The sequence below is a fragment of the Caretta caretta genome, chromosome 9 (genome assembly GCF_965140235.1).
Source record: "Caretta caretta isolate rCarCar2 chromosome 9, rCarCar1.hap1, whole genome shotgun sequence".
Taxonomy (NCBI): Eukaryota; Metazoa; Chordata; order Testudines; family Cheloniidae; genus Caretta; species Caretta caretta.
The window spans coordinates 24,291,229-24,318,553 of record NC_134214.1 but is presented as its reverse complement, the minus strand read 5'-3'; the positions used below and the strand labels follow the sequence as shown (position 1 = coordinate 24,318,553).

Here is a 27,325-nt window from a genome sequence, read left to right as displayed (position 1 = left end):
GGGTTACAGTGGACGAGAAGCTGGATATGAGTCAACAGTGTGCCCTTGTTGCCAAGAAGGCCAATGGCATTTTGGGATGTATAAGTAGGGGCATTGCCAGCAGATCGAGGGACGTGATCGTTCCCCTCTATTCCACATTGGTGAGGCCTCATCTGGAGTACTGTGTCCAGTTTTGGGCCCCACACTACAAGAAGGATGTGGAAAAATTGGAAAACGTCCAGCGGAGGGCAACAAACATGATTAGGGGACGGGAACACATGACTAATGAGAGGCTGAGGGAACTGGGATTGTTTAGGCTGCGGAAGAGAAGAATGAGGGGGGATTTGATAGCTGCTTTCAACTACCTGAAAGGGGGCTCCCAAAGAGGATGGAGCTAGACTGTTCTCAGTGGCAGCAGATGACAGAACGAGGAGTAATGGTCTCAAGTTGCAGTGGGGGAGGTTTAGGTTGGATATTAGAAAAAACTTTTTCACTAGGAGAGTGGGTGAAGCACTGGAATGCGTTACCTAGGGAGGTGGTGGAATCTCCTTCCTTTGAAGTTTTTAAGGTCAGGCTTGACAAAGCCCTGGCTGGGATGATTTAGTTGGGGATTGGTCCTGCTTTGAGCAGCGGGTTGGACTAGATAACCTCCTGAGGTCCCTTCCAACCCTGATATTCTATGATTCTATGAAAAGAGTAACAATTCAACCAAAAATAAACTTCCAAGAATTATTAATAAGTAGTCTTGAAAAAGAGATCACATGCCATCAGTGAATATTCTGTTCCCTCCTTATAAGCAATTGAGTAGTGTCTTCCTCTGCAAGTAGCCACACTGAAATAAATGGAACTGCTCAAACAGTGAGCTACTACTCAGCATGGGAGAGCATAACTGAATCTGGACCCATCTGTGCAAATAGCAGGAGACAGAACACAATTCTCTGTTTTTAACTGCTATGATGAGAGGGAAACTATGGAGGAAAATGCAAAGGAAGGTAAATTCTGAAATTTGACCTACTTTTTTGACTTACCTATTTTGGGAAGGCTTTATCATTTTTTAAATGGCCAGAAAGCCAAGGAAAGAAGAGTTTTCTTATATTTGTAATGTTATTTGGTGGTACCTGAACTCTTTTTTAGGGCAGGATTTGTGATGACTTCCATCTTGCTAGAAGGAAGCAATCCTAGGGCCATTACATTGATTCCAAGAGCCAGGTGGGATAAACCTGAGCTTTGCAATGTAAATCTCTCTAGGTATGACTATTGATCTCCTAAACACTGCTGAGAGGGTTGCATTACTGTTTGATAAACCACTTCAGAAGAGAGATTTTTTGAGATGAGTCCTTATTACAATGTGTCGGAAGTCATGTAGTTACATTTCTGTGTATTGGGCTGACTACTACAGCAGGACTTCAGTGGGGCAAAATTGGCATCCTGTAAGCAGAGGTTGGCCACAGCTTGCTCTCCTTTCCCGGGAGGCAACTTATTCAGTTTCCTCCACCACTCATTCACATTTATGGTGTTTATTCCTGAGAGAAAGGCTGCAAATGGCATACACACCATTCTATTCATGACATATTTTCATTACCTTTCCTCCATCTCATGGGGCCCACCGAAGGGCATGGAACATGAGCATGCAGGGACATGTACAAAATTATCCCATGCGCTCACTCTGACATGCGTGTGAAGGAAAGCATGCTCATCATGACCACGCACTGAGGTAAGAAAATCATTCCCCCGTGCACTTGCGCTGCCACGCGTGATGGGAAGCATGCTCACAAGCACCCGCTGACATGACTATCAAGGCCCTCCAAGAGCCAGTGTACATCTACCCAGACGTACCTCTACCCATGACCCTGCCAACAGCCGCGGCCAGCCGGAGCCGCCTGACGCACGCGCACGCGCCCACTAACAGCTCCCCAGGCGCCGGCGGAGGGCTGGCTCCGGCTCCGAGCGGCCGCCTCCGGCAGGCCAGGGAGCAGAAAACCGCCCACCCTGACTTCCCGTCACGCAGTGACGCAGATCTCGCAGCCCTTTCACATTTTAACCTGGCCGTGCGGGAAGTTCCCCTCTGGCGAGTCACTTATCGGAATGAGACCTTCTTTACCTCAGCTTCTTGCGCGACCGAGCCGGTACTAGCTTCCCCCCCTCCCGTCTTGGCAGCCGCGGCAGCCGTTTGTGAGGGCGATAGCAGATCCCGCCCCTTGGGACAGATTTGAGTTCTGATTGGCTTACTCCATTTGATTGGCATTAGGCCGATTGCTCTGTGGCCCTTGATGCTTTCCTTGCCCAGCCCGCACAGGCTTAGGCTTGGGCTTGGGCTCCCTGCGGTAGCCTGGCCCTGGGTTGCAAACTGCCCCTCGCACAGGTCTGTCTGCAGTGCACTGAGATCAGCAGCCCCAGGGGTACTGGCTGTGTAGCCGGGCCTTCGGTCCCCTCGCCCCCTAACCAGCAGCAGGCACTGGGGTGACCGTGTTGGACCCAGGCAGATACCCCCCACTCCCCATGGAGGGTCTCCCATTGCCACAGTGCAGGGGGGTTCTAGCAGTAGAGGTCTCTCCTTCCCCTCACTGCAGGACAAAGACTAGCCTGAGTCATGCACAGCTTGACTGGGGCATGGATGGGGTCAGCAAAAATGCAGGGGGTGGCCTGTGAGCAGATCTTGTCTGAACCTGGGTGGGGACAGAGCCCCTACAGGGTGGCTTCTCCTGGACCCACCACCAGAGTGAGGAATGAAGGATGATAGGAGACTGCCACCAAAGACTTCTTCCTCTCACTGCACAGAAGCAGGCAGAGGAGATTGGACTGGTATATGAGTTGCAGAGTTTGTCTGGATCATACAGGCCTTCACGAATATGGGGAGCTCTCTCTCTCTGGTCCATTGCCTGAAAAGGAGGAGAAAGAAGTGGTGAACAGGGCTGGATTTTGTGGGCCTGGTGCCAAACATTTATGGGCCTCCATGTAGTCATTATGGGCCCCTCCGAATGTGGGCCCAGCACAAGAGCGCTATTGACGCCATTGTAAACCTAGTACTCATTGTGACTATGTCTACACTGCTGCCAGATCAACACTCCAGTGATCAATGCACCGGAGGTCGATTTAGCGGGTTTAATGAAGACCCACCAGATTGACTGCAGATCGCTCTCTGGTCGACCCCGATACTCCACCCTGAACGAGAAGAGTAAAGTAAGTTGAAGAGAGACACCGCAGTAAGTCAACCTAAGCTACATCGACTCCAGCGGCACTATTCACATAGCTGGAGTTCCGTAACTTAGGTTGACTTACTGCGGTAGTGTAGACATAGGCTGTATCCTAGTATGTCATATGTGGACATTGAGTGATGCCTAAAAACTAAGCCTAACAAGCTGTATACTTACAATACTGAAAGCTTCTCCTTGTGTTCTCAGTAAAAGTAAGTCAGTCACTAGCTGTTTCATTCTATTTTGCCTTAACAAACAGATCTGATCCAGCTTCCTTCAGACACTTTGTTTTGATCTTTCTCTGCAGCAAAGGGAAACGGTGTCTTTCCAGGCCCCTCTGTGATGTTGATATCAGGCCTGTACCAAGAAAACATTAGAAGTTCCAGCCTGACCCCTGAAGGCAAAATGATGTGATGGACTCATCTATAGCTTTGATATGGACTGAGGCTCCATGTTACAGCAGCAGGTGCTCTGATACCCCAGAACCACTTTCTTCTCTTGGGAACTATTATCTCATGTACTTCCTTCTAACAGCAGCTGCAGAATCTGGAAAATAGTGTGAGGAGAGATAATGAACAAATTTACCAGGTGTTTCCCTTACATACAAATAAGCAGCTTCTACAGAAATACTTTGTTTGCTGTGGGTAGCAAGCAAAGCTTTCAGTACTTAATCCATTTGTGAAGTAGTATTAATAGACCTAGCTGATCAATACTGAAAGATTTCAGAGTAACAGCCGTGTTAGTCTGTATTTGCAAAAAGAAAAGGAGTACTTGTGGCACCTTAGAGACTAACCAATTTATTTGAGCATGAGCTTTCGTGAGCTACAGCTCACTTCATCAGATGCATACCGTGGAAACTGCAGCAGACTTTATATATACACAGAGAATATGAAACAATACCTCCTCCCACCCCACTGTCCTGCTGGTAATAGCTTATCTAAAGTGATCAACAGGTGGGCCATTTCCAGCACAAATCCAGGTTTTCTCACCCTCCACCCCCCCACACAAATTCACTCTCCTGCTGGTGCTAGCCCATCCAAAGTGACAACTCTTTACATAATCAAGTCGGGCTATTTCCTGCATAAATCCAGGTTTTCTCACATCCCCCCCACCCCCATACACACACAAACTCACTCTCCTGCTGGTAATAGCTCATCTAAACTGACCACTCTCCAAGTTTAAATCCAAGTTAAACCAGAACATCTGGGGGGGGGAGGAAAAAACAAGAGGAAACAGGCTACCTTGCATAATGACTTAGCCACTCCCAGTCTCTATTTAAGCCTAAATTAATAGTATCCAATTTGCAAATGAATTCCAATTCAGCAGTTTCTCGCTGGAGTCTGGATTTGAAGTTTTTTTGTTTTAAGATAGCGACCTTCATGTCTGTGATTGCGTGACCAGAGAGATTGAAGTGTTCTCCGACTGGTTTATGAATGTTATAATTCTTGACATCTGATTTGTGTCCATTTATTCTTTTACGTAGAGACTGTCCAGTTTGACCAATGTACATGGCAGAGGGGCATTGCTGGCACATGATGGCATATATCACATTGGTGGATGTGCAGGTGAACGAGCCTCTGATAGTGTGGCTGATGTTATTAGGCCCTGTGATGGTGTCCCCTGAATAGATATGTGGGCACAATTGGCAACGGGCTTTGTAGCAAGGATAAGTTCCTGGGTTAGTGGTTCTGTTGTGTGGTATGTGGTTGTTGGTGAGTATTTGCTTCAGGTTGCGGGGCTGTCTGTAGGCAAGGACTGGCCTGTCTCCCAAGACTTGTGAGAGTGTTGGGTCATCCTTTAGGATAGGTTGTAGATCCTTAATAATGCGTTGGAGGGGTTTTAGTTGGAGGCTGAAGGTGACCGCTAGTGGCGTTCTGTTATTTTCTTTGTTAGGCCTGTCCTGTAGTAGGTAACTTCTGGGAACTCTTCTGGCTCTATCAATCTGTTTCTTTACTTCTGCAGGTGGGTATTGTAGTTGTAAGAAAGCTTGACAGAGATCTTGTAGGTGTTTGTCTCTGTCTGAGGGGTTGGAGCAAATGCGGTTGTATCGCAGAGCTTGGCTGTAGACGATGGATCGTGTGGTGTGGTCAGGGTGAAAGCTGGAGGCATGCAGGTAGGAATAGCGGTCAGTAGGTTTCCGGTATAGGGTGGTGTTTATGTGGCCATTGTTTATTAGCACTGTAGTGTCCAGGAAGTGGATCTCTTGTGTGGACTGGACCAGGCTGAGGTTGGTGGTGGGATGGAAATTGTTGAAATCATGGTGGAATTCCTCAAGGGCTTCTTTTCCATGGGTCCAGATGATGAAGATGTCATCAATATAGCGCAAGTAGAGTAGGGGCTTTAGGGGACGAGAGCTGAGGAAGCGTTGTTCTAAATCAGCCATAAAAATGTTGGCATACTGTGGGGCCATGCGGGTACCCATAGCAGTGCCGCTGATCTGAAGGTATACATTGTCCCCAAATGTGAAATAGTTATGGGTAAGGACAAAGTCACAAAGTTCAGCCACCAGGTTAGCCGTGACATTATCGGGGATAGTGTTCTTGACGGCTTGTAGTCCATCTTTGTGTGGAATGTTGGTGTAGAGGGCTTCTACATCCATAGTAGCCAGGATGGTGTTATCAGGAAGATCACCGATGGATTGAAGTTTCCTCAGGAAGTCAGTGGTGTCTCGAAGGTAGCTGGGAGTGCTGGTAGCGTAGGGCCTGAGGAGGGAGTCTACATAGCCAGACAATCCTGCTGTCAGAGTGCCAATGCCTGAGATGATGGGGCGCCCAGGATTTCCAGGTTTATGGATCTTGGGCAGTAGATAGAATATCCCAGGTCGGGGTTCCAGGGGTGTGTCTGTGCGGATTTGATCTTGTGCTTTTTCAGGAAGTTTCTTGAGCAAATGCTGTAGTTGCTTTTGGTAACTCTCAGTGGGATCATAGGGTAATGGCTTGTAGAAACTCGTGTTGGAGAGCTGCCGAGCAGCCTCTTGTTCATATTCCGACCTATTCATGATGACAACAGCACCTCCTTTGTCAGCCTTTTTGATTATGATGTCAGAGTTGTTTCTGAGGCTGTGGATGGCATTGCGTTCCGCATGGCTGAGGTTATGGGGCAAGTGATGCTGCTTTTCCACAATTTCAGCCCGTGCACGTCGGCGGAAGCACTCTATGTAGAAGTCCAGTCTGCTGTTTCGACCTTCAGGAGGAGTCCATCTAGAATCCCTCTTTCTGTAGTGTTGGTAGGGAGACCTCTGTGGATTAGTATGTTGTTCAGAGGTATTTTGGAAATATTCCTTGAGTCGGAGATGTCGAAAATAGGATTCTAGGTCACCACAGAACTGTATCATGTTCGTGGGGGTGGAGGGGCAGAAGGAGAGGCCCCGAGATAGAACAGCTGCTTCTGCTGGGCTGAGAGTATAGTTGGATAGGTTAACAATATTGCTAGGTGGGTTGAGGGAACCATTGCTGTGGCCCCTTGTAGCATGTAGTAGTTTAGAAAGTTTAGTGTCCTTTTTCTTTTGTAGAGAAGCAAAGTGTGCGCTGTAAATGGCTTGTCTAGTTTTAGTAAAATCCAGCCACGAGGAAGTTTGTGTGGAAGGTTGTTTTTTTATGAGAGTATCCATTTTTGAGAGCTCATTCTTAATCTTTCCCTGTTTGCTGTAGAGGATCTTGATCAGGTGATTCCGCAGTTTCTTTGAGAGCGTGTGGCACAAGCTGTCAGCATAGTCTGTGTGGTATGTAGATTGTAATGGATTTTTTACCTTCAGTCCTTTTGGTACGATGTCCATCTGTTTGCATTTGGAAAGGAAGATGATGTCTGTCTGTATCTGTACAAGTTTTTTCATGCAGTTGATAGATTTCCACTCCATACAGCTAAATGCAGTGCCTTGCATAATGACAGGTTTCAGAGTAACAGCCGTGTTAGTCTGTATTCGCAAAAAGAAAAGGAGTACTTGTGGCACCTTAGAGACTAACCAATTTATTTGAGCATGAGCTTTCGTGAGCTACAGCTCACTTCATCAGATGCATACCGTGGAAGCTGCAGCAGACTTTATATATACACAGAGAATATGAAACAATACCTCCTCCCACCCCACTGTCCTGCTGGTAATAGCTTATCTAAAGTGATCATCAGGTGGGCCATTTCCAGCACAAATCCAGGTTTTCTCACCCTCCACCCCCCCACACAAATTCACTCTCCTGCTGGTGCTAGCCCATCCAAAGTGACAACTCTTTACATACTGAAAATACTGAAATACTGAAAGAGTAAGTAGTCAGTTCAGCAGTCACAGGACTGGCTATATCTCAGGCCCTGTATACATATAAAAGTTGCATCAGTTTAAATAAAGAGGCAAGGAATAGGTGTAAGATAAATTGATATAAGGTACTCTTGTCTTAAACTGATTGAAGAATGTTCATACAAGAGGGCTTTACTGAGGTAACTAAATTAGCATGGAGTAGATGCTCTCAGATGAGGTGGCTGCTGCTCCTGGCTCGTTTTGTGTAGACATGGCCTCAGCCTTGCAAAATTTTACTCATCTACTAGTCCAGGGTAGTATTTTTTGTATTACATTTTATTAAACAGAATTGTTGATAGTACCAGCTATTTTCTTAAGTATTAAAAGAGAGGGTTACAGACATACAAGATAAGAGAATGCTGCAGAATGGAAGCAGTATAAGTCAGGAGTCAAAGTACATGTTGATTCGGGGAGTAAATCATTGTTAAGTTTTTCATTGCAAGAATGATAATGATGGTGGGAGACTAGATTTTGTGCCCGGGCTGGCCAATTTTCATGAAGATTTTTCAAGTCTGGTCTATTTTAGAAATGCTGAAAAAAATGAAGAGATGTATTTTATTAATTTCTTGTTTCATTCTCTGAAGAAGGTGAAAGAATCAGTCTGGAGGAAAGGAAAGGCGCTCTTTACTTTTCATTACAAATACTCAACAAGAAATTCACCTACACACATCTGCCAACATTTGAGGGGGAAACCTGGCCCCATTGGAATCAATGGCAAAATTCCCATTGCCTTCACTAGGGCCAGGATTTCACCTTTTGTACTGATCAATAGGGGTATCTGGGAATAATAAATGCTACAACTACATGGTAATGTGCTATATAAATAATAATGTTAAGTATTTGCTGAGGGCATCAGCTAATTATTTAGGAACACACTTTAATCCCAATTGAAATATCTGGCAGGGACAAAATGAGAAAATGTTGTGCTAATAATTGGGGCTGTTGATCCTACTTAGGATGCAGTGTTGTTGTAACTAGAGACAGTTGGCACACATACAGTATACTTAGTGGTAACATGAAATAAATGTGATATTGTAACCATCATTATCCACAAATTAGTGAAGTATAAACACTATCATCATAATTGAAAAATAGTTATGTGTATGTATACGAAAGCCGTGTCTATTTTCTGAAAAAGAACACTGTACTCCTGAACTTTGCGTTGTAAATGGTTGCATGCCATCTAGTGGGATGATCTGGATTTGCACAATAATCCTAACAAATGTCATTGATTAGTGATTGACATGTAGCGAAATCAAGATGTTGAGAACAAATTAGAGTGAGGAAAAAAGAAAGGAGTACTTGTGGCACCTTAGAGACTAACAAATTTATTTGAGCATAAGCTTTCGTGAGCTAGAGCTCACTTCATCGGATGCATTCAATGGCAAAGAGTGAGGAAAGTGACAGCCAGGGTGCCTTCGTTTGCATATGTGACCATGTGATAACTTCTAAACATGCAAGAGAAGTTGTCAATACACTCTCATGCAGTACCATTTCTTTATACAAACACTGTGCTCATTGCCAATTTATTTTCTTATTAACTATTCATTTTTATATGAGTCTATTTTTAATTATTAATATGTAACAATTGTTTTGGAATATCATTTTCAAGACTACAAATGAAAGATGTTATGTTGCTTTTCATCCAGCAGGAGGCAGCATTTTACTATAAAAATTACCACTAACAAGTTTTTAAAAAGAAAAAAACATGCAAAAAAGAAACATGCAAAAACCTAAAACAAAAATCAGTTAGGATACTTATGCATAATTTGTTACTCTCTACAGTAATATTGATAGATAAAAGCTTGTGATATACTGTAGTTACAGATAAATCCCTATAACTTAATCAACACATATAGGTATGGATGATGTTCTAAGCCAGTCTGCATCAACTAACTTCAGAAAAATTGATAACTAACCAGAAAAATCTTTAAATATAGAAGGATTCTGCATTTTCCTTGCATATAATTAGGTGCAAAATTGCAGTATATTGTAAAAATGGAAAAATTTACAAGGTTAATTTAAATTCTGTGACCCTCTTGGAGATGTCTCTCTCCGGGGGTCCCGACCCACATGTTGAGGAATCCTATTCTAAGGAGGCATCCCAAGGTGATGACACTGCAGTGCAAAAATCAACACATCACTATGTTACAAACAAATGACACGAATACATTATCACTAAAATTATACGACTTGTCCCCATGAAATCAGAAACCATGAACAACTCAATTACATGCAGGTTCAAACATGCAAGTGTAGCTGGCTGAGTTATAAGTGAAACTTTGTGACCCATGACACTTTACTGAAACGGAGCAAACATATGTGCAGTCTCTAGATACTTAAACATTTTTCAAAACTGTGTTTCACGATTTTGCTTTGGTTTTATAGTGAAACTTATGACAACTGTTGATATGGGTCAGACGAACCCTCCTAAGCCCATATGCAAAGAGCATAACAAAACACACTAGATTTGTTCTGAATTTTGCTTTCACCATATTGGGTTTTAGTGGCAAACTCAAATGATGTTAAATCGCATGAAAAGAAGCAAAACAAAACCTTTGCTGAAATCCATCTGAACCCAAAATAGCATGGTTTGGACAGTTCTAATTGCAGTTTGACATCCCAACATTGAGACTGCTGATATTTGATTTTGGCTTGGAGACTGCTAACTACTTCAGAGAGGTTCCAATTCTGTCACTGCCAAATGGTTTTGTCACTGAGCAGAACCAGTTTATTTGCAGGGCCTCTCCTACCGTCATACAACTCATAGTGAATACAGAAAACTACTAATCTAGGCTTAAAGAATTGCTAGAAGTGTGACTGACGCTTTCTCACTCACCAGAGCTGCTCCCTTAGTAGATATGGCTCTGAATACACAAACTTCAGTAACAAAAATAGTGGGTTTTTTTAAACTACATTTCATCCCTATTAGCATAGCAAAAGTGACATAGCTCTAAGAAGAAGGTGGAGTCAGTTCTGGCTCATGCACTGTCCACAGAATTATTAACTAAATTCTAGATGCAGAATCTTTACTGCTGGTGCTGATGTATGAACCAGCAAGAACCCAGTTTGATGCTCAGATCTCAATCTGAGATGGCAGCACTGGCAGCTAGAAAAACATCATTTTGCTTGAAAACCCCAAGCAGAACTGCCAAGGAGTCTTTGAGCAATGACAAACAGGGAACTGTAGAATGCCATTTTTACAGAGTCACTTTTCAGAGCATAACCATATTTCAAAGTGGGTTTGTAGATCTGCCAACTAAATAAAAGGAGAGAGCTCTCAGATGGATCATTTACTGGTGAAAGGCCATTAAATAGCTGTGTTTAAACAATCTGTTCAAGCACTAACATTTTGTAACAACCTGATGAAATTCCATTGATGGACAACAGTAGTCCTGGTTAGAACCAGTCAGGAATTTTTCATTGAAATGGTTTTTCGTCTGAAAACACTAATTCATCACAACAAAATCTTTTCTCAGGAATGTATCTGTTTTGATGAAATTTTCATCAGGAAGTTTTCTCAGGTCCAGGATGGAATTTCTGATCACAGCAAGAGCAAGCCCAGGCAATAGTTAGGGCACTCGTGGGATGTGGGAAACCTAGGTTCAAGTCCCTTCTTAGCCTAGTTTGCAGACTGGTGGGTGTTCTGGAGTGGGATGCTCAATCTCTCCTATTGGAGCTTTTCCACTGTGAACAAATAATTAAATATTCATTGGAACCAGGATTTGAATCTGAGTCTCCCACACATTCCAGCTGAATACCCTACCCACTACAGAGCCAGTCTCTCTGGCCCAATAAATATTTAGTTATTTATATGAAGTGGAACAGCTCCAAAAGGAGAGATTGAGAGACAGACACTCACTCTTTACCCTGGCTTTTCCGGGTTTGCACTCTCCCTCGACTTTTTTTGTGAAAATCATCAAAAGGTGTCATCCAATGCAGCATGTGAAAAATGTCTGAAATCTCAAAATTTTTCACAGGGTGGGAAAGCAACTTCCCATGCAACTCTAGACCTGATGTCTTGGGAGCCCCTGCCATGCCTGGTAGATAATCCTAATCCTGATATCAAAACAGTGTATACAGGAAAGACCTTTCCTAAATTTAACAGATGTTTGGGACACAATGGGAAGTTTGGTGCGTCCAGTATGTTTGGTTACATTCTCTGCAGGAGGCATCTTGTTACAATGAGAGTCTCGTGTGCATAGTAAATTTCGCTTGCTATTGACTTAAGTTTCCTCTGCTGCTTTACAGCATGTACAAGAAAGACACATTCCATCTATTCATCCACTTGGGCCCAAATGAGACTTTGCACAATATCAGTCTCTTATGCAGAACAATGGGAAAGTTCATTACAATGAAAAGTGAGCTAAAAGAAGGAAGGAAATGGCAGCTGATGCATCTTGCTTCATCTTTCCCAGAAAGGCAATGGAGAAAAAGTGTCTTTCAAATGACTTGACATTTATACCCTGTGACACAATGGCATGTGGAAGAGCAGAAGTTATATCAGATGTTGCTTGCTACGATATGGTGCACCTGATCCCATGAACATTACTCACAGTAGTTGTCCGAGTGGCTTCACATGAATTACTCCTCTGAGTAATAATGATGATTATTCATGTGAGTAAAAGATGCAGGATTGTGATCTGTGAATATTTGGATGACTGCAGGGTGTTTATGAAACTGAACATCAGATTTTTAATGAATTCACTCCCTGGTTACTCCCTATTCAGCACTGGCCATTAATTATTTTCCTGTTACAAAGTGTCATTCTTTTGGGGCTCAGAAACAATACCAAATCATGCAAAGGAAAAGTGAACAGTTTTCAAACAACTGATGGTCTAAAGGTTATATAGAATAGATCTTCAGGTGCTTTATGCTGTACCTTGTTATAACCTGCTCATTAACTCATTTTAATGGTGGCCCAAGAGGTGTCACTCCAGTATAAGGATGAACTTCTAGTGGCACTGAGCTGACACAGGGCTCCTATGTCATATCTGCTTACTGTTCGCACAAGCAGGAAAAAAGGATTTCTTAGGCTTATGCCTCAGTGTCATGCATGCTCGTGAAGTGGTCTTTAATTCAAACAACAATAACCTGGACATGATTAATAAACTTAAGTTACATGACTCAACTGACCATACTCAGAGAACACTGATGACAAAAGAGCAGTGAGGTTGAGTTTACAGGCCTACAGACAATTATATGTTAAAGAAGTCCTAAAATAGTTTCAGTGTGGGATTTTCATAAGCACTCAGCATTGGTCTAACTCTGCTCTTATTGTATGTCTACATGGCAAGCAGAAACCCGCAGCAGCAAGTCTCAGAGTGCGAGTCAACAGATTCAAGCTTGTAGGGCTTGAGCTATGGCACTAATAATAGCTGTGTAGATATTCAAGATCAGGCTCTGAAGCCCAGGGAGCAGGGGCACTATATCACAAGCCCTGTGAGCCCGAGTCTGTAGACCCAGCCTCCGAGACTCACTCCTGCAGGTTTCTGCTTGCCATATAGACGTACCCAGTGTGAGCTGAGTTAGCTTAGCACTTCAGACAAGCTTACCCTGAAAGTTTAAAAGTGTGAGGGAAAGAGACTGTCTGCATGGTGGCTGAAGAGAGTCACTAGAAGCAAGTCCCTACCCTTGTTTTGCTTTGTGTGGAAGACATTAGCAAACCAAGTGAAAGACAAAAAGTAACATTCTGCAGCCTGCCCAGTTTCTGCAAATCCACTCACTTAGTGGAGGCATAACCAGCGCAGCATGCCATGTCATTGAGTGTAAGTTACAGGGAACTGGAGATGTGATGGTTCAGCGGCACAAGGGTTTGGTATATCCAATGAAAATTAACTACATTTTTATCACATGCACTGCACTACAAAACTGACTGTCAATGCTGTAAGATGCAATATAGCCCATTAAATTGCCAGAGACAAAACCAGGAGGTAAACAAAGGCTTAATCAAATTAATATGCTTCATTCTCTGATGGATGCCAAACAAGGGCTCTGCTGGACTGTGCCAAGGAGAGGGAAATCCACAGGCAGAGCTCTCTGCTGAAAGAACTCTGCCATTACTCCTGGAGAGTTCAATGCCAGGAACTGATCATATCCCAGCAAAGTTTAACTGTCATGATATGGTGACATAAGGTGGAAAGGAGTCTTCCTAAGTAGCCATGTCCTAGGCCTTACAGTCAGCGATATGGATTAACTTGGCAGGCTCTCTGAGCTCTGCAGCCATGGAAGCTGGAAATTGGAATCCAGCGCAACTCCCCTGAAGTCCTCTTTATCTCACTGAAAGAAGACTGGGCTCTGTGAATTAAAGTTTTGTATGAGGCTCTGATCAAGTGTGAAACAAATCTGGGCGACATATGGAGAAAATACACTAACGAAACTGATACCCTTGGAATTCTGCCTGAGAATGTATCAGACACAGTCTCATATGCATGGTGTGTATTTAAAAGTTGCCTTTGATCCTTTATAGTTTAAGTTTTTGTCTCCATTTTAAAGCAATATCTCCAGCGTGTTAGGAGACTATACTTCTGCTGTCTATTTAACATAAAACCCACATCCTGATCACTTGTTATTAGAGATTTGCTGGAAGTTTTTGAAAGAATAGGTGTATTAACCTTGGGATTCTGGCCAAACTTCCTCTCAAATAGTTGCCCTCAGCCTACCTGAATTTCCCCTTCAGCCTCAGCTGGATGTGGTATTCTTCTTCACTTAATGTCTGAGACTACTGTGCACTGTTGAACAGCAAATGTGGTCCATGCTCGAGACAGTTGCATTCCTTTGGTAGGTGTAGTGAACCTTACGTTTGTCCTTTACCTATCTCACTAGTGTGTTGTGAATCTCAATTAATTAATGAGTTCTTTAGGTGAAAAGCAATTTGGAAATGCAAAAAATACAATTATAAATACTGCAATATTTCAGCAACAGTTTACTCCACATAGAACTTTTGATTAATTAGTATAGATCTTCCTGAAATGTAGTATAGGATGTAATTGATGATCTAAAGCAGTGATCTAAGGGCTATCTGAAAGCATCTTCCAGTGAAATCATACCAGTTTGTCTGATTAAAATAAGGATCATAAGCAGGTTATTAGGACCAGTTTTGATTACACTGGAAAGCATTCATAATTAGTCAAATCAAAAAGCATAGGTTGGTGGTAGGCATTACCACAGTACAAATAAATAAAATAATAGTAATTCTATTGAACTTGCATTTCTTGGGTTCATTCCCCCACTGACAAATGTATTACCAATTAATTTAAAGTGCCTATTATTTATAAAAGGAAATAAAATCAAATAAGTCTGTTCTTACCTGGATTCACAAGGAGTTTACATGCATTATTTCCATTCTTGTGAATGGGGATTTTTTCCTATCATCATTGTGACAACAGATGTCCGTGTGTTTACATCCTTTTAATGGCTTATAACTGCTAGCTGAGAGGTGTTGAGCACCTAAAATTCCCACTGATGTCAGTGGGAGCTGCAGGTTCTCAGCATCTCCCAGGTAATGATTATGAAGCTACAGGCAGTCCTGGGGTAAGCAGGCCCAATTGTCATTGGCTTCAATTAGGGGTGTACCTGCTTAGGTTAGGAATTAATTGAGGTCCGGATCCACAAAGGTACATTGGTGCCTAAATCTTGGTTTTATGTGCCACTGTGGTCCACAGCACTCACATTTAGCTGCTGCCTCACCATGTAGACATGTAAACTCACTTGGAACTTAAGCTTTTGCAGCAAAGTTCCCTACACATCTACATTTCTGCCCCTGGACATGCGCACTGCTGCCTCACTGTTGGCACCCGGACATCTATTTCCTGCCTAAGCCCCAGAGCGGTCCATGAACTGGGGGAAGTAGGTAAGTTCCTTAACCACTGGGCTACAGAGTGATTCACTCTCCTTCCCTAGCCTAACTTCAGAGGGAGAGATTGAAGATGATCCCATCAGAATGTCCCATTGCTCAGTGGTTAGAGCACTCTCCTGGGAGGTAGCAGATTCCTGTTCAAATCCCTTCTCACCAGGCAGCAGGGAGGCTTGAACCAGTGGTCTTCCGGATCCTGGGGGAGTGCTTTAATCAGTGAGCTAAAGGTTATAAGGGATGTCCTTCTCCCCCTGGCTACTTTGTGTGGAGTTACTCTGAGCACACCAATCAGACTGGGCCCTGCCTATGAGTCAGGTAGAGAAGCATTTATCATCCCCTGGTTTGCAAATCAATAGCACCAATAGGTGTCTCCCTGCAGCCTGGATTTAGGAGCCTATTTTAGGACACACCCCTTTCACCCACATCTCTCATTGGCTCGCTTACCTGACTCCACACCCAGTATAATGGGTTTTGTGAATTATATCCTAAGGTACCTATCTCTCCCCATTCATTGCATAGGGGCCCTCACTACCTTGTTCAGGCTTTGGGGATCACAGTGTTGTTCCTGTGATTTTCTAGGTGCCTAAAAGTTAGACAGTGTGATGGTGATTTGTTTGTTTGTTTCATTTTGAAATAAAGGTGGAAATGGCTATTATTTGAGAATAAATAGAAACCAATGGTATCATCTGATTTTAAAGGTCATCCATAACTGCTTTAACGTCCTGACAAATATCATGAAGATGTGTAGAAATTGTATGTCCCAGCTGATTTCCCAGCTGAGAAAGACTCCGGAGAAGCCAGTGGGAGCAGGGTACACATCAATGTGCCGAACCTAGCTCATAGACAAGAGTTACAATTGATTTTATATATATATATAAAATGAATTGTAACTGTTGATGTATTTGTTGATGCAAATATATATAAACTATATTTACTTCTATCAGTGTTGTTACTCTAAAAACCTCAGTGTGAATACTCTAGTGTAAATATCTGCTAATATTTTTAACATTCAAATGTTATCCTGACATTTAATTAATTTCTCCCTTAACACTGAGGTTTGTTTATATATATATATATATAAACTGATAGAAGTAAATATAGTTAATCTAAGTATTTTGATGTCCCTGGGTTCTGAGATGCCAAACATTAATAACATCAATTTAGAGAGTTCCAAGTTATCTTAATGAATGAGTTGTATGAATCAAGCCTGATCTGGCTTCTTTCTTCAGCTAATGAGACACTGGAGATTTATGCCATAGCTGAGTCGACTAAATGTTTCTGTAATCTGACATCTAATACAGTAATGTCCAGTGTCTCTGCAGTTATAATCTAAACATTCCTTAATTGATGCACTGAATGTTTTTAATCAAAGAAATCTGAAAATGTATTTATTTTCTTTGTCCCACCTGCATTTTTCATTTCAAAACCAGTTTGAGTATCACGGTTGTTCTGAAACCTGAAGAGCAACGTAAAGTGGAAGGGATATGACCTGCTCCCTTGGGGCGAGGGGATAAGGAGCATGAGTCTGTCTGGACAGCTGGGGTGGGAATACAACAGAATTTTGATGGATCTAGTTCCCATATGGTCTTAATCTACTCTTGGCTACTACAGGTTACTGTTGCTGTTCAATATTAATTAGTGGAATCAGAATCCCTTCCCATCCCTCTGCATAGAGATCAAAGTGATGAATCCAATTACTATGGTGTTCTCATGTAGCTTTATAAGCAAGATGCAAACAAGAACAAGATCAGGGTGACATCCTGGCCCTATTAAAGTCAATAGGAGTTTTACCATTGACCTGAATGGGGCCAGGTTTCATCCCAGGAGTTTTAGTCATCCATACCAAGATGTCAACAGTAGGTAGGTTGAGTTACTGCAATCCTGAGTTTAGTAGGCCGTGGGGAAGGTTGGGAAATCTATGAATGAAAAATAATGCCTTGTTTATTCCATTTACGCACAAGTTACATGTTGTGCTCAAATGTAAAACCTTTGCATTTATGGTCTATTTTATTTTCTGCCTCTCAAATGTTTTCAGGAGGTCTGTTGTTCGGAGAGGTTGGGAAGCAAATCTTTGGGTAAAATTCCTTTGGATAACTTCCCAGAACTGTGTTCAGTTCCCATAAACAATCCCTGTGAAAGGATTTCACTGGGCAATCAATGGTTCCTGATTCTAAGAAATACTGTCAAGTGAGACTACTTAGAACTCAAAACTTGGATATCTTGCAACGTACTCCTACCTATGCATAGTTGCAAACCTTGCCTGAAGGACAGAAACCTCATTTAAAATATTGCTTAATGGATTTTGAAAATGTGACCTAATCAGAGCTGGATGAACACTGAGAACAATGTATCACCAGCAGGGCTGTTGAATAATCGCAGTTAACTCATGAGATTAACTCAAAAAAATAATCACAATTAAAAAAAATTAATAGCAATTAATCACAGTTTTAATCACACTGTTAAACAATAGAATACCAATTGAAATTTATTAAATATTTTGGATGTTTTTCTACATTTTCATATATCTTGTATTCTGTGTTGTAATTGAAATCAAAGTGTATATTTTTTATTACAAATATTTGCACTGTAAAAAAGATAAACAAAAGAAATAGTATTTTTCAATTCACCTTAAACAAATACTGTAATGCAATCTCTTTGTCATGAAAGAGCAATTTACAAATGTTGATTTTTTTTTGTTACATAAATGCAGTCAAAACCAAAACAATGTGAAACTTCAGAGCCTACAAGTCCACTCAGTCCTACTTCTTGTTCAGCCAATCGCTAAGACAAACAAAGTTTGTTTACATTTACAGGAGATAATGCTGCCCTCTTCTTATTTACAATGTCACCAGAAAGTGAGAACAGGCATTTGCATGGCACTTTTGTAGCTGGCTATTCAAAGTATTTACGTGCCAGATATGCTAAACATTCATATGCCCCTTCATGCTTCAGCCACCATTCCAGAGGACATGCTTCCATGCTGATGACACTCGTTAAAAAAATGTGTTAATTAAATTTGTGACTGAACTCCTTGGCAGAGAATTGTATATCCCTTGGTCTGTTTTACCTGCATTCTGCCATATAGTTCATGTTATAGCAGTCTTAGATGATGACTCAGCACATGTTGTTCGTTTCAAGAACACTTTCACTGCAGATTTCACAAAACACAAGGTACCAGTGTGAGATTTCTAAATATAGCTACAGCACTCCACCCAAGGTTTAAGAATCTGAAGTATCTTCCAAAATCTGAGAGGGACGAGGTGTGGAGCATGCTTTCAGAAGTCTTAAAAGAGCAACACTGCGATGCGGAAACTACAGAACCCAAACAACCAAAAAAGAAAGTCAGCCTTCTGCTGGTGGCATCTGACTCAGATGATGAAAATGAACATGGTTGGTCCACACTGCTTTGGATTGTTATCGAGCAGAACCCGTCATCCGCATGGACACATGTCCCCTGGAATGGTGGTTGAAGCATGAAGGGACATATGAATCTTTAGCACATTTGGCACATAACTATCTTGAGACACCAGCTACAACAGTGCCATGAAAACACCTGTTCTCACTTTCATTGTAAACAAGACATTGTAAACAAGAAGCAAGCAGCATTATCTCCCCCAAATGTAAACAAACTTGTTTGAGTGATTGGCTGAACAAGAAGTAGGACTGAGTAGACTTGTAGGCTCTAAAGTTTTACATTGTTTGATTTTTGAATGCAGTTTTTTTGGTAAATAATTCTACATTTTTAAGTTCAACTTTGATGATAAAGAGATTACACTCAAGTACTTGTATTAGTTGAACTGAAATACTATTTCGTTTGTTTTTTACAGTGTAAATATTTGTAATCAAAAATAAATATAAAGTGAGCCCTGTACACTTCGTATTCTGTGTTGTAATTCAAATCAATATATTTGAAAATTGTAGAAAACATCAAAAATATTTAAATAAATGGTATTCTATTATTGTTTAACAACACGATTAATCCTGTGTGATTAATTAATTTTGATTAATCACGATTAATTTTTCAAGTGCTTGACAGCCCTACTTGCAACTCCTGACTACATAGAAATCTGCTTTGTTTACTCTTTACTTTGAAACATTCATGAGGGGGAGTTAAATATATATATAATGTCAGGCTGCTACTGTGCTGAGACCACTGCCTATCTCATTGACCAGTATTGTCTCATTGTTCTGTGTACTTCCTCATCTGTCTGCATCCATCTGCTGTCTCTTGTATTATACTTAGATCAGTGGTCCCCAGACTTTTTCTGTCATGCCCCCCTTACCTATAATGGAATCTGTCCATGACCCCGCAGGAGCCATGGTTGGGAGATGGGCTGGGAGTCGGGATGGGGCTGCAGTCGGGAGCTACGGCTAGGAGCAGGACCACAGCCGGGAGCAGAGCCAGGCTGGAGGCCAGAAGCTGGGGGCCAAAGCTGGGGCTGGAGCTGCAGCTGGGTCTGGAGGGCACTTCCTCCCCTTGCCCCTGAGTGCTGGTCTAGGCCCCGCCATGTCCCTCCCCCCGAATGTTCCTCTGTGCCCCCTGAGTGGGGCATGCCCCACAGTTTGGGGACCACTGACTTAGATTGTATACTCCTTGGAGCAGGGACTATGTTTTTTGTTCTGTGTCTGTACAGAGCCTAGTACAATGGAGTACTGGTCCATGACTAGGGCTTGGAGACAATGCAGTAAAATACTACTACTAATACAATCAACAGATCCATAGTTTCTTAGGCACTTTAGTTCATCTCAGACACTCTGTTTTTAAGCAAGAGGCAGTGATTCTACAGTGCTATAGTGGAAAGCAATGCTGCTCTGCTTCAAGATATATTTTGTATATGTTTATGGCATAAGATACTGTCTTTCTGGCAAAGTTTTTCCACGGCTGTGGATCCACTATATCAGATATTTATTGGAACTCTAAACAACTGCAGATGTTTGATGTAATGGGTACCATGACCAACTATAGGTCAGAACGTTTACTACAAGCAGCACACCTGGCTTTATCTGCTCAGATAGTCTGATTTGTACTGATTCTGCTCCTGCTCCAGCTCCTACTCTTCTTCTTCAAGAACCATTCCTGATATTTATCTTCGAGTAATTCCTGGAGGAAGGTGAGCACTCTATTTGTTCCATACAGTGGTCATTTGCCAATGTTGGTTTACACATTAAGTTTGCATTAAGAGGTGCGAGCCAGCTTGGTTATGCCAAGATTATCTTATTGTTCCACTTTGTCCTTATAGGAAGCCAAACAGACCAGAAATGACTTTTACCATCACTCGTTGTTAATATAATATTATGGTTCACAGCATCATAGATCCTGAGATCTTTGTGTGACATAGCAGAACAAACATGTTAGAAACCAGCTATACCATGAAAAGGCTGATTATTTTCCTTGTAAGGAATATTTAAAATATACTTTGTGCCCGTAGTAGGTTGAAGGCCATCCCTCCCCATCTGGCTCAGACGAAGGCCACTGCATCACTGTGGGGTCAGCCCAGCCACAAAGGGGGAATTAGCGAAGCAAAGGGCTACGATCTATGGGGCTCTGGCCCTCAAGTGGGACAGGGCAAGAAACAGTCTAGAAAGCTCTGGCCCTCAGGCAGGGCAGAGCACCAAAAATGGTCTGTTGGGCCTATGGTGGGGAGGCTGCCATCACAGGGTTGTGGTTGGCAGAAGTGGGGTAAGGGGACCCCAAGCCCACCCTACTCCACAAGGTTCCAGCCAGGAGCTCTGCCAGGGGTGGAGGGCCCTGTCACTGGGTCAGTGGGAATCCTACTGAAACACGCCGACTTGAGCACTGACAGCAAAACCAGACTAGAGTCTGGTTTCCCTGGGCTACTTCCTACCACAGTCCGTGGAGGGAGCTCTGTCGTGCAGGGGTCCTTGGCTTTGTTGGGGTATTCGGCTGCCAGCAGTCTCAGCGGCTCCTTTCCAGACTCTGTCTCTTCTGGAGTCAGGGTGCTACCCAATTCAGTAGCAGGGCCAGAGTTCTGCAGCAAGTGAGAGGCATCTGTCTCCTTCCCTGGCTCTGGCCTAACTTAGCTGGAGTCCCCACTCTTATACTTACTGTCCCACCTCTCAAATTCTGGTGCAAGGGGTGGGACTGGCCTGGCTCCGCCCACCCAGACCCAGAAAGTGGCCCTTCCCCCTCTGGCTTGGAGGGAGGCCACTCCGCCTCAGTACAGTGCCATAATATTCTTTGTGCTTGTCAGTAAGATTGAGGAACTGAGAGGATTGGCAATCGGGGATGTAGAACCCAGTTATTAGACAGTTGGACCCAATGCCCCACTCCTTTACTCCTAACTGTATAGCAGTGTGGGTTTAGGGCACAAGCAGTACTTGGTTTTGGTATCCCATAAAGTCTCAGCTGCAGACCCCAGACAACAGTCCATATACTTCTCATCTCTGGTTTTTCAGGAGAAAATCTCATTCAAACAAATAACTTGGGTTTTAAAATACTTCAGCAAAAGTTAAATTGTGCGGTGTTACACTCCCCAGAGAAAATGACATCTTTTGTATTGGGAGTTGTGCAAGACAGAAGATAAATTGTTTCCTGGAAGAGAGGAACATAGGTTCTGTAGAAAGCAATGGGGCCATTTGAATCTATTTTCTAGCACTGCTGCCACATACACATTTACATGCCAAAGTAACACGATGAGCCCAATCTTCCACCCCCTGAAGTCAATGGGAGTTTTGCCATTGTCTTCTTTGGGAGCAGGGATGGGCCCATTAAAGGAAAAAAACAAATTAAATCAGAAAATATACTACAATGTTTGACACCAAACATTAACTGGTTTAAGGACAACAGTGAACCCAGTTTAGCATGTGTCAACCTGGGCATAAACCAGGGGTGGGCAAACTTTAGGGTTGCAAAACTGTATGGAGGGCCGGGTAGGGAAGGCTGTGCCTCCCCAAACAGCCTGGCCCCTGGCCCCTATCTGCCTCCTCCCATTTCCCGCCCCTGACTGCCCCCCTCAGAACTCCTGACCCATCCATCCAACCCCCGTGCTCCTTGTCCCCCGACAACCCCCTCCCGGGACCCCCCACTCCTAACTGCCCCCCGAGGATCCCACCTGCTCCCTGTCCTCTGACTGCCCCAGCCCCTATCCACACCCCCGCCCCGACAGGCCCCCCGGGACTCCCATGCCCTATCCAACCCCCCATTCACCATCCCCTGACCACCCTTCCCCCACTAGAACCTCCGCTCCATCCAACCGCCCCCTGCTCCCTGTCCCCTGACTGCCCCCCGGGGCCCCCTGCCCCTTATCCAACCCCCCTGCTCCCTTCCCCCTTACCATGCCGCTCAGAGCAGCAGGAGCTCACAGCTGCGTGGCCCGGCAGGAGCCAGCCACACTGCCCAGAGCTCTGGTGGCGCAGCTAGCTGATGCTGCATGGGACAGGGGACAGCAAGGGACAGGCCAGGGTCTAGCCTCCCCAGGCAGGAGCTCAAGGGCTGGGCAGGATGGTCCCATGGGCCGGCTGTGACCCGCGGCCTGTAGTTAGCCCACCTCTGGCATAAACATTACTTAAAATCAAAACCTTTATAAAACATTTTATATGCCTGTTCAAGTAAGAAATTTGCAGCAGCGAGGGGGTTGTGGGGTTTTTTTTGACATTTTCCTGTTCCCATCATAATGATGATTTCTGTGTGTCCCCTTCTAGAAGGACAAATAGGACAGGATGCCAGCTGTATTTCCCTTTAATTTTATTCCAAGGTTGAATCTAATACAGGATAACTAAAGTTAGGCTTCTTATTTTATGTAATTATTTTTGGCACAGAAACAGGGGTCTCTAACTACATATTGTTTCAATCTCCTTGACATTGAAGGGATGGATTTAAATGATTGATAGCTTTAGAAAAAAGGTGGATTGCAAAACCACTGTAGAATAGATGCAGCAAAGACGTAATTGCCATGTTGTACAATTTCACACAAAGTTTGCTGAAACCACCTGACGATAAAAATGGATTTTCCATCCTGGTTTGCACATCCACATGGTTTATTTAAAATCAATCAATCAATCAATCAATCAGAAACACCAAGTTAGGGATGAAACAGACATGGATGGCAGACCGAAAAAATAGCATCAAAATGATACTTTATAAAGCCCTGAAAAAGCAAGAAAAATAGACTGTTTTCAGAAGTAGTTTCTGTAAAAATAAATTTTTTGAAAAAATATCCAGCCCTGCCAAATTTCAGTTGGGTTCCTTGGATGAATGAATGTAAGGTTTAATGTAAAACACAATTCAGAAACTAATACCCTAATTCTGCATTCCCATATACATGTGCTAAACTTTACACACATGGACTTGGAATCACATGGACTTAAAAGTCACTTGGCCTTAATGGGACCTCTCAGGTGAATAAAGTTAAGCATATGCTTGTGAGATTGGTATTTTAGTATGGTAGCACATAAATCCTTTAAAGATTTAGGCCTGTGACATTGAGTGACTAACTCACCTTGTTCCCTTCTTCTTCTCAGACAACTGAGGTTTCCCAGATTGCCTTTTCTTTCCACCTTGAGGTTCTTTCTGAAGTGAACAGAGTCTTCTCAGTCCAGAGACCCTGGTACATGTTCACAGCTGATATAAGTGGTACTGTAAATTCCACGTAAGTAAATGGGTGTAAATTACATGATAGGCAGGAAAAGTACAACCAACAGGATGGCATGAAAGGTACAAGAAGATAAAGTCAGATGGCCCTATTTATCTCAACCCTTCTTACATTTTCCTTTTGGTTGTTTTTTCCTGCTACTGTCATTTTGCTTCTTCCAACATATAAATTGTATCAATTTACACATTTGGGGCCACATTCATCCTGCCATCTTCCCCTGAACCAAGACCAAATTCAGCCATAGCATTGGATAGAGTGTGGGGAAATTTAATATAGCTTGTGTATACTATATATTTAAATATAAATGGAAAAAGGCAATGGGCCTGTTCTTCAGTTAGTATACATGGGCATAGCTACAAAGACTTCAAATTATTTGTATTTTAATTGTACCCAAAATGTCCTAGATGCTGAGATTAATGTAGCTACACAAATTTACATCAGATGAGGATATGGCCCAATGTATATAACAATGTGTATAACATACCCGTTATATGAAAATTGTATACATTTTAATGTATCCTTTCCTATCCTTTGTGTTTTGCTTGACTTCTTAGATTATGAGTATTCAGATCAGAAACTGTGTCATCCTCTATGTATGGAACAGCACCTAGCATCAGGGGTTTATTTTCAGAAAAATTCAGAGTCGGGCGGGGGGAAGTTGTGTCAGCCTATAGAACGCTATATGAATTATAGTATATCCTGCACAATGTTGGGCAGAGGGAGGGCAACAAGTGGAAGACATAAAGGAGCATATAGGCTGTGGACAGTCATGGGGGGAGGTGCATACCAAGGTCTGGGGGGACAATTGCCCCCCTTGTCCTAGCAAATGATGCCCCTGCTTAGCACATTGCAGGCATTACTGAAATACAATCAATAAATACTTAATAGTGATACAAATGGGTGTGTAACCTTTCTGCCAGTCAGAGTTGGTAGCAACAAGGGCTGGGTTCAATATCTAGGGGGTTCCTTTTCAACAATACAACACAAAATCATCTTGAGCCTCCACCCAGTGACCTGGGACAATTACACAACACCCTCAGGGTGCCTCTAAGAGGCAATACTTCCCCTCTCGCAAGCACAGAGTCTAAGTGTAGCAAAAACTTTTAATAAAAGGAGGGAAGTAACTTAGCATTAATTTGGGAAAACACTGCAACTGGGGTTCATAAACATAAACCATGAGCAAAAGACCCGCCCCCAAGTAAGTTGGGCAGTGTCCTTTTCCCCTCAGGTTCTTAAGTCCAGCAACCCAAAAATCTTTTAACATGCCTGTCCCTTCTCTGCACCCGACTCACAGTCGCTATCCTTGGCCAGTGCAGCCCCAGAGTTCAGAGATTAATCCGCAGAGTTCACCTCCCACCATGGGTGGAAGGGAGGGGTAAGGAGTTACCTTACACGCTCTGCTGCTCGGGCACTCGCTCATCGCCCCAACGGCCGATTGCTGCGCCTCTCTGCAGGGCTTTGCTCCGGCCCCCTCTGGCAGTTGCCCTGCTGGCCACTTGCCACCCCTCTCCGCCAGCTGCCCTGCTGGCCATGCCTCTCCACCAGCCTCTCTGCTGGCCACTTGCTGTGCCTCTCTGCCAGCCGCCCTGCTGGCCGCTTGCCGCACCTCTCTGCCTGCCTCTCCTGCTGGCTGTGCCTCTCCACCAGCCTCCCTGCTGGCCGCTTGCTGTGCCTCTCCGCCAACTGCCCTGCTGGCCTCGCCTCTCCACCAGCCACCTGGCTGGCCACTTGCCAAGATGTCTTCAGGCTCCTCCCACACTTAACTCCTGGCAATGTGAGCGGCAGAGACACAAATGTCAGGACTGCCCAGAAATGGAATGTGGGTTAGCAAAATTTTGTGGCTGGGCGAATGGTTGTGGGAAGAAGTGGGGGTGAGGACTGGCCACCATTCCCGTGGAGGTGGGGAGGAAGCCTCAGAGGGACTTAGTAGACATGGCCTCAGCCCGCACCCTTATTCAAAGAGGACTGGTGAAGCCACAATGGTTTATCCCTGGGGTGTGAATGATGCTCGAGTGCATCCACAGGGCTTTGAGGCCCTGGCTATGGCCCAGGTGCCCCTGGAGGTTGGGGTCTGGTTTGCCTGGCAACAGGTGAGGGTGGTCGATGGGTTGCTGTACCCTGTGGTCCTGGGGACAGACGGTGGCCCCATCCCAAAGGGGAAAGGAGGCTGTGGGAGGGGACCCTCCAGCAGGAAGAGGCAGGAGAACCCACTGAATGGAGGGGAAACCCCTACATCCCTCATACTCAGCGAGGGGGAGGACCCAGGTCCCCTGAGGACAGAGCAAAATCCTAGACAAGAAACCCCAATTGAAGACAGGAGAGAGCGAGGGATCGAAGGGAATGCCTGGAGGTGGAACCTCCAGGAGGAGAGCGCCAGACTCCCCAGGGACTCGACAACTGCACCTGAGGCCCCGGGTGGCCGGGTTGAGGTCCAGACCCACCCAGCTTCTCTGCCAGACAACAAGAGGGAGCAGCCAGTGGAGCGACCAAAAGTCTGTGACTGGTGCGAGGACCCCCTTCCCAGTGCCTCTTTTGTGGCTGGGGGATGGACAAACCCCATGAGGAAGACCCTGGGGACCTCCCCGTGGGTGGCAGTGGGCCTCCCTAAAGCAATCTCCGGGGCAGGGGGAGAAGGGGCCAAGCCAGGCCGCCCCCTCCTCCCCCCGGCCATCACCTAGGGGGGAAAGGTGTGTGTCTCTTAAGGGACAAAAGGGGGCTAGAGCTGTTGGAATCTGTGAAAGGTGGATTCTCCAACCATGGGGGTTGAGGATGCTGAGAACTGAGGCCATGATTTGTAATCTGTTAAGTTTTAAACACTAGCAAGCATGTTTATTTGTTATGATTTTCTGTTTCTATTATCTCTGCTTAGTATCACTTAAATCTCTGGTCTTTCTTAATACAATTAGTCTTGTTTCATTATAAATTCATCTCAGTGCTATTATACTAAAGCAAGGTATACACCCCCTCAGATGAGCCACCAAACTAGTGTGTATTCTGACTCTTTGGAGACAGCAGACTTGGTAATTTCTGTGAGTGTCTTGTGATAGGAGCTGGATATTGCAGAGGAACGCACTTCCAGAAGATTCGGGAACTGGGGTTCACTGAATGTAACCTGAAACCAAAGGTTAAGATTGGCAGAGTTTCAAGGACTTTGGTGGTAAGGCTGACTGACTCGTGCGTGAGGGAGCTAACACACAATTCAAGCTCCAGTAAAGTTCTCTCTTGCTGACACAAAGGGCTAACGAAGTGGCTTTTGGTTCTGGTCTCCATGAGAAAGGGTCACACAGCCCCAGCAATAAAAGGAAATACAGAGTGTTGGTGAATTTACAAATCAAACCACCACCAGTTAGCACTTGTATAGCACTTGAATTTATAATGTGCTATATAAACATTTACTAAT

At 43.8% G+C, this 27,325-nt stretch overlaps 1 protein-coding gene and 1 long non-coding RNA gene across 5 annotated transcripts in view; one reads left to right on the top strand and one right to left on the bottom strand.

The window, feature by feature from the left end:
* The first annotated feature begins 1,958 nt into the window (after positions 1 to 1,958).
* On the top strand, positions 1,959 to 3,585 carry LOC142073170 (uncharacterized). The gene is made up of 3 exons (XR_012669871.1): positions 1,959 to 2,105; positions 3,037 to 3,159; positions 3,481 to 3,585. It is a non-coding gene; the product is annotated as an uncharacterized LOC142073170 (long non-coding RNA).
* Positions 3,586 to 3,633: 48 nt separating this feature from the next.
* Positions 3,634 to 27,325, bottom strand: part of VEPH1 (ventricular zone expressed PH domain containing 1) — a 180,998-nt gene continuing 157,306 nt past the window's right edge. The window contains exon 14 of one of the 4 annotated variants that reach the window (XM_075132160.1): positions 3,634 to 3,719. In XM_075132160.1, the coding sequence (XP_074988261.1) occupies positions 3,687 to 3,719 (33 nt within the window). In that variant the 3' untranslated portion in view covers positions 3,634 to 3,686. Of the gene's footprint in view, positions 3,720 to 25,540; positions 27,038 to 27,325 lie in introns of those variants that run through there. The other 3 variants (XM_048864325.2, XM_075132159.1, XR_007358459.2) reach the window with 3 other exon arrangements.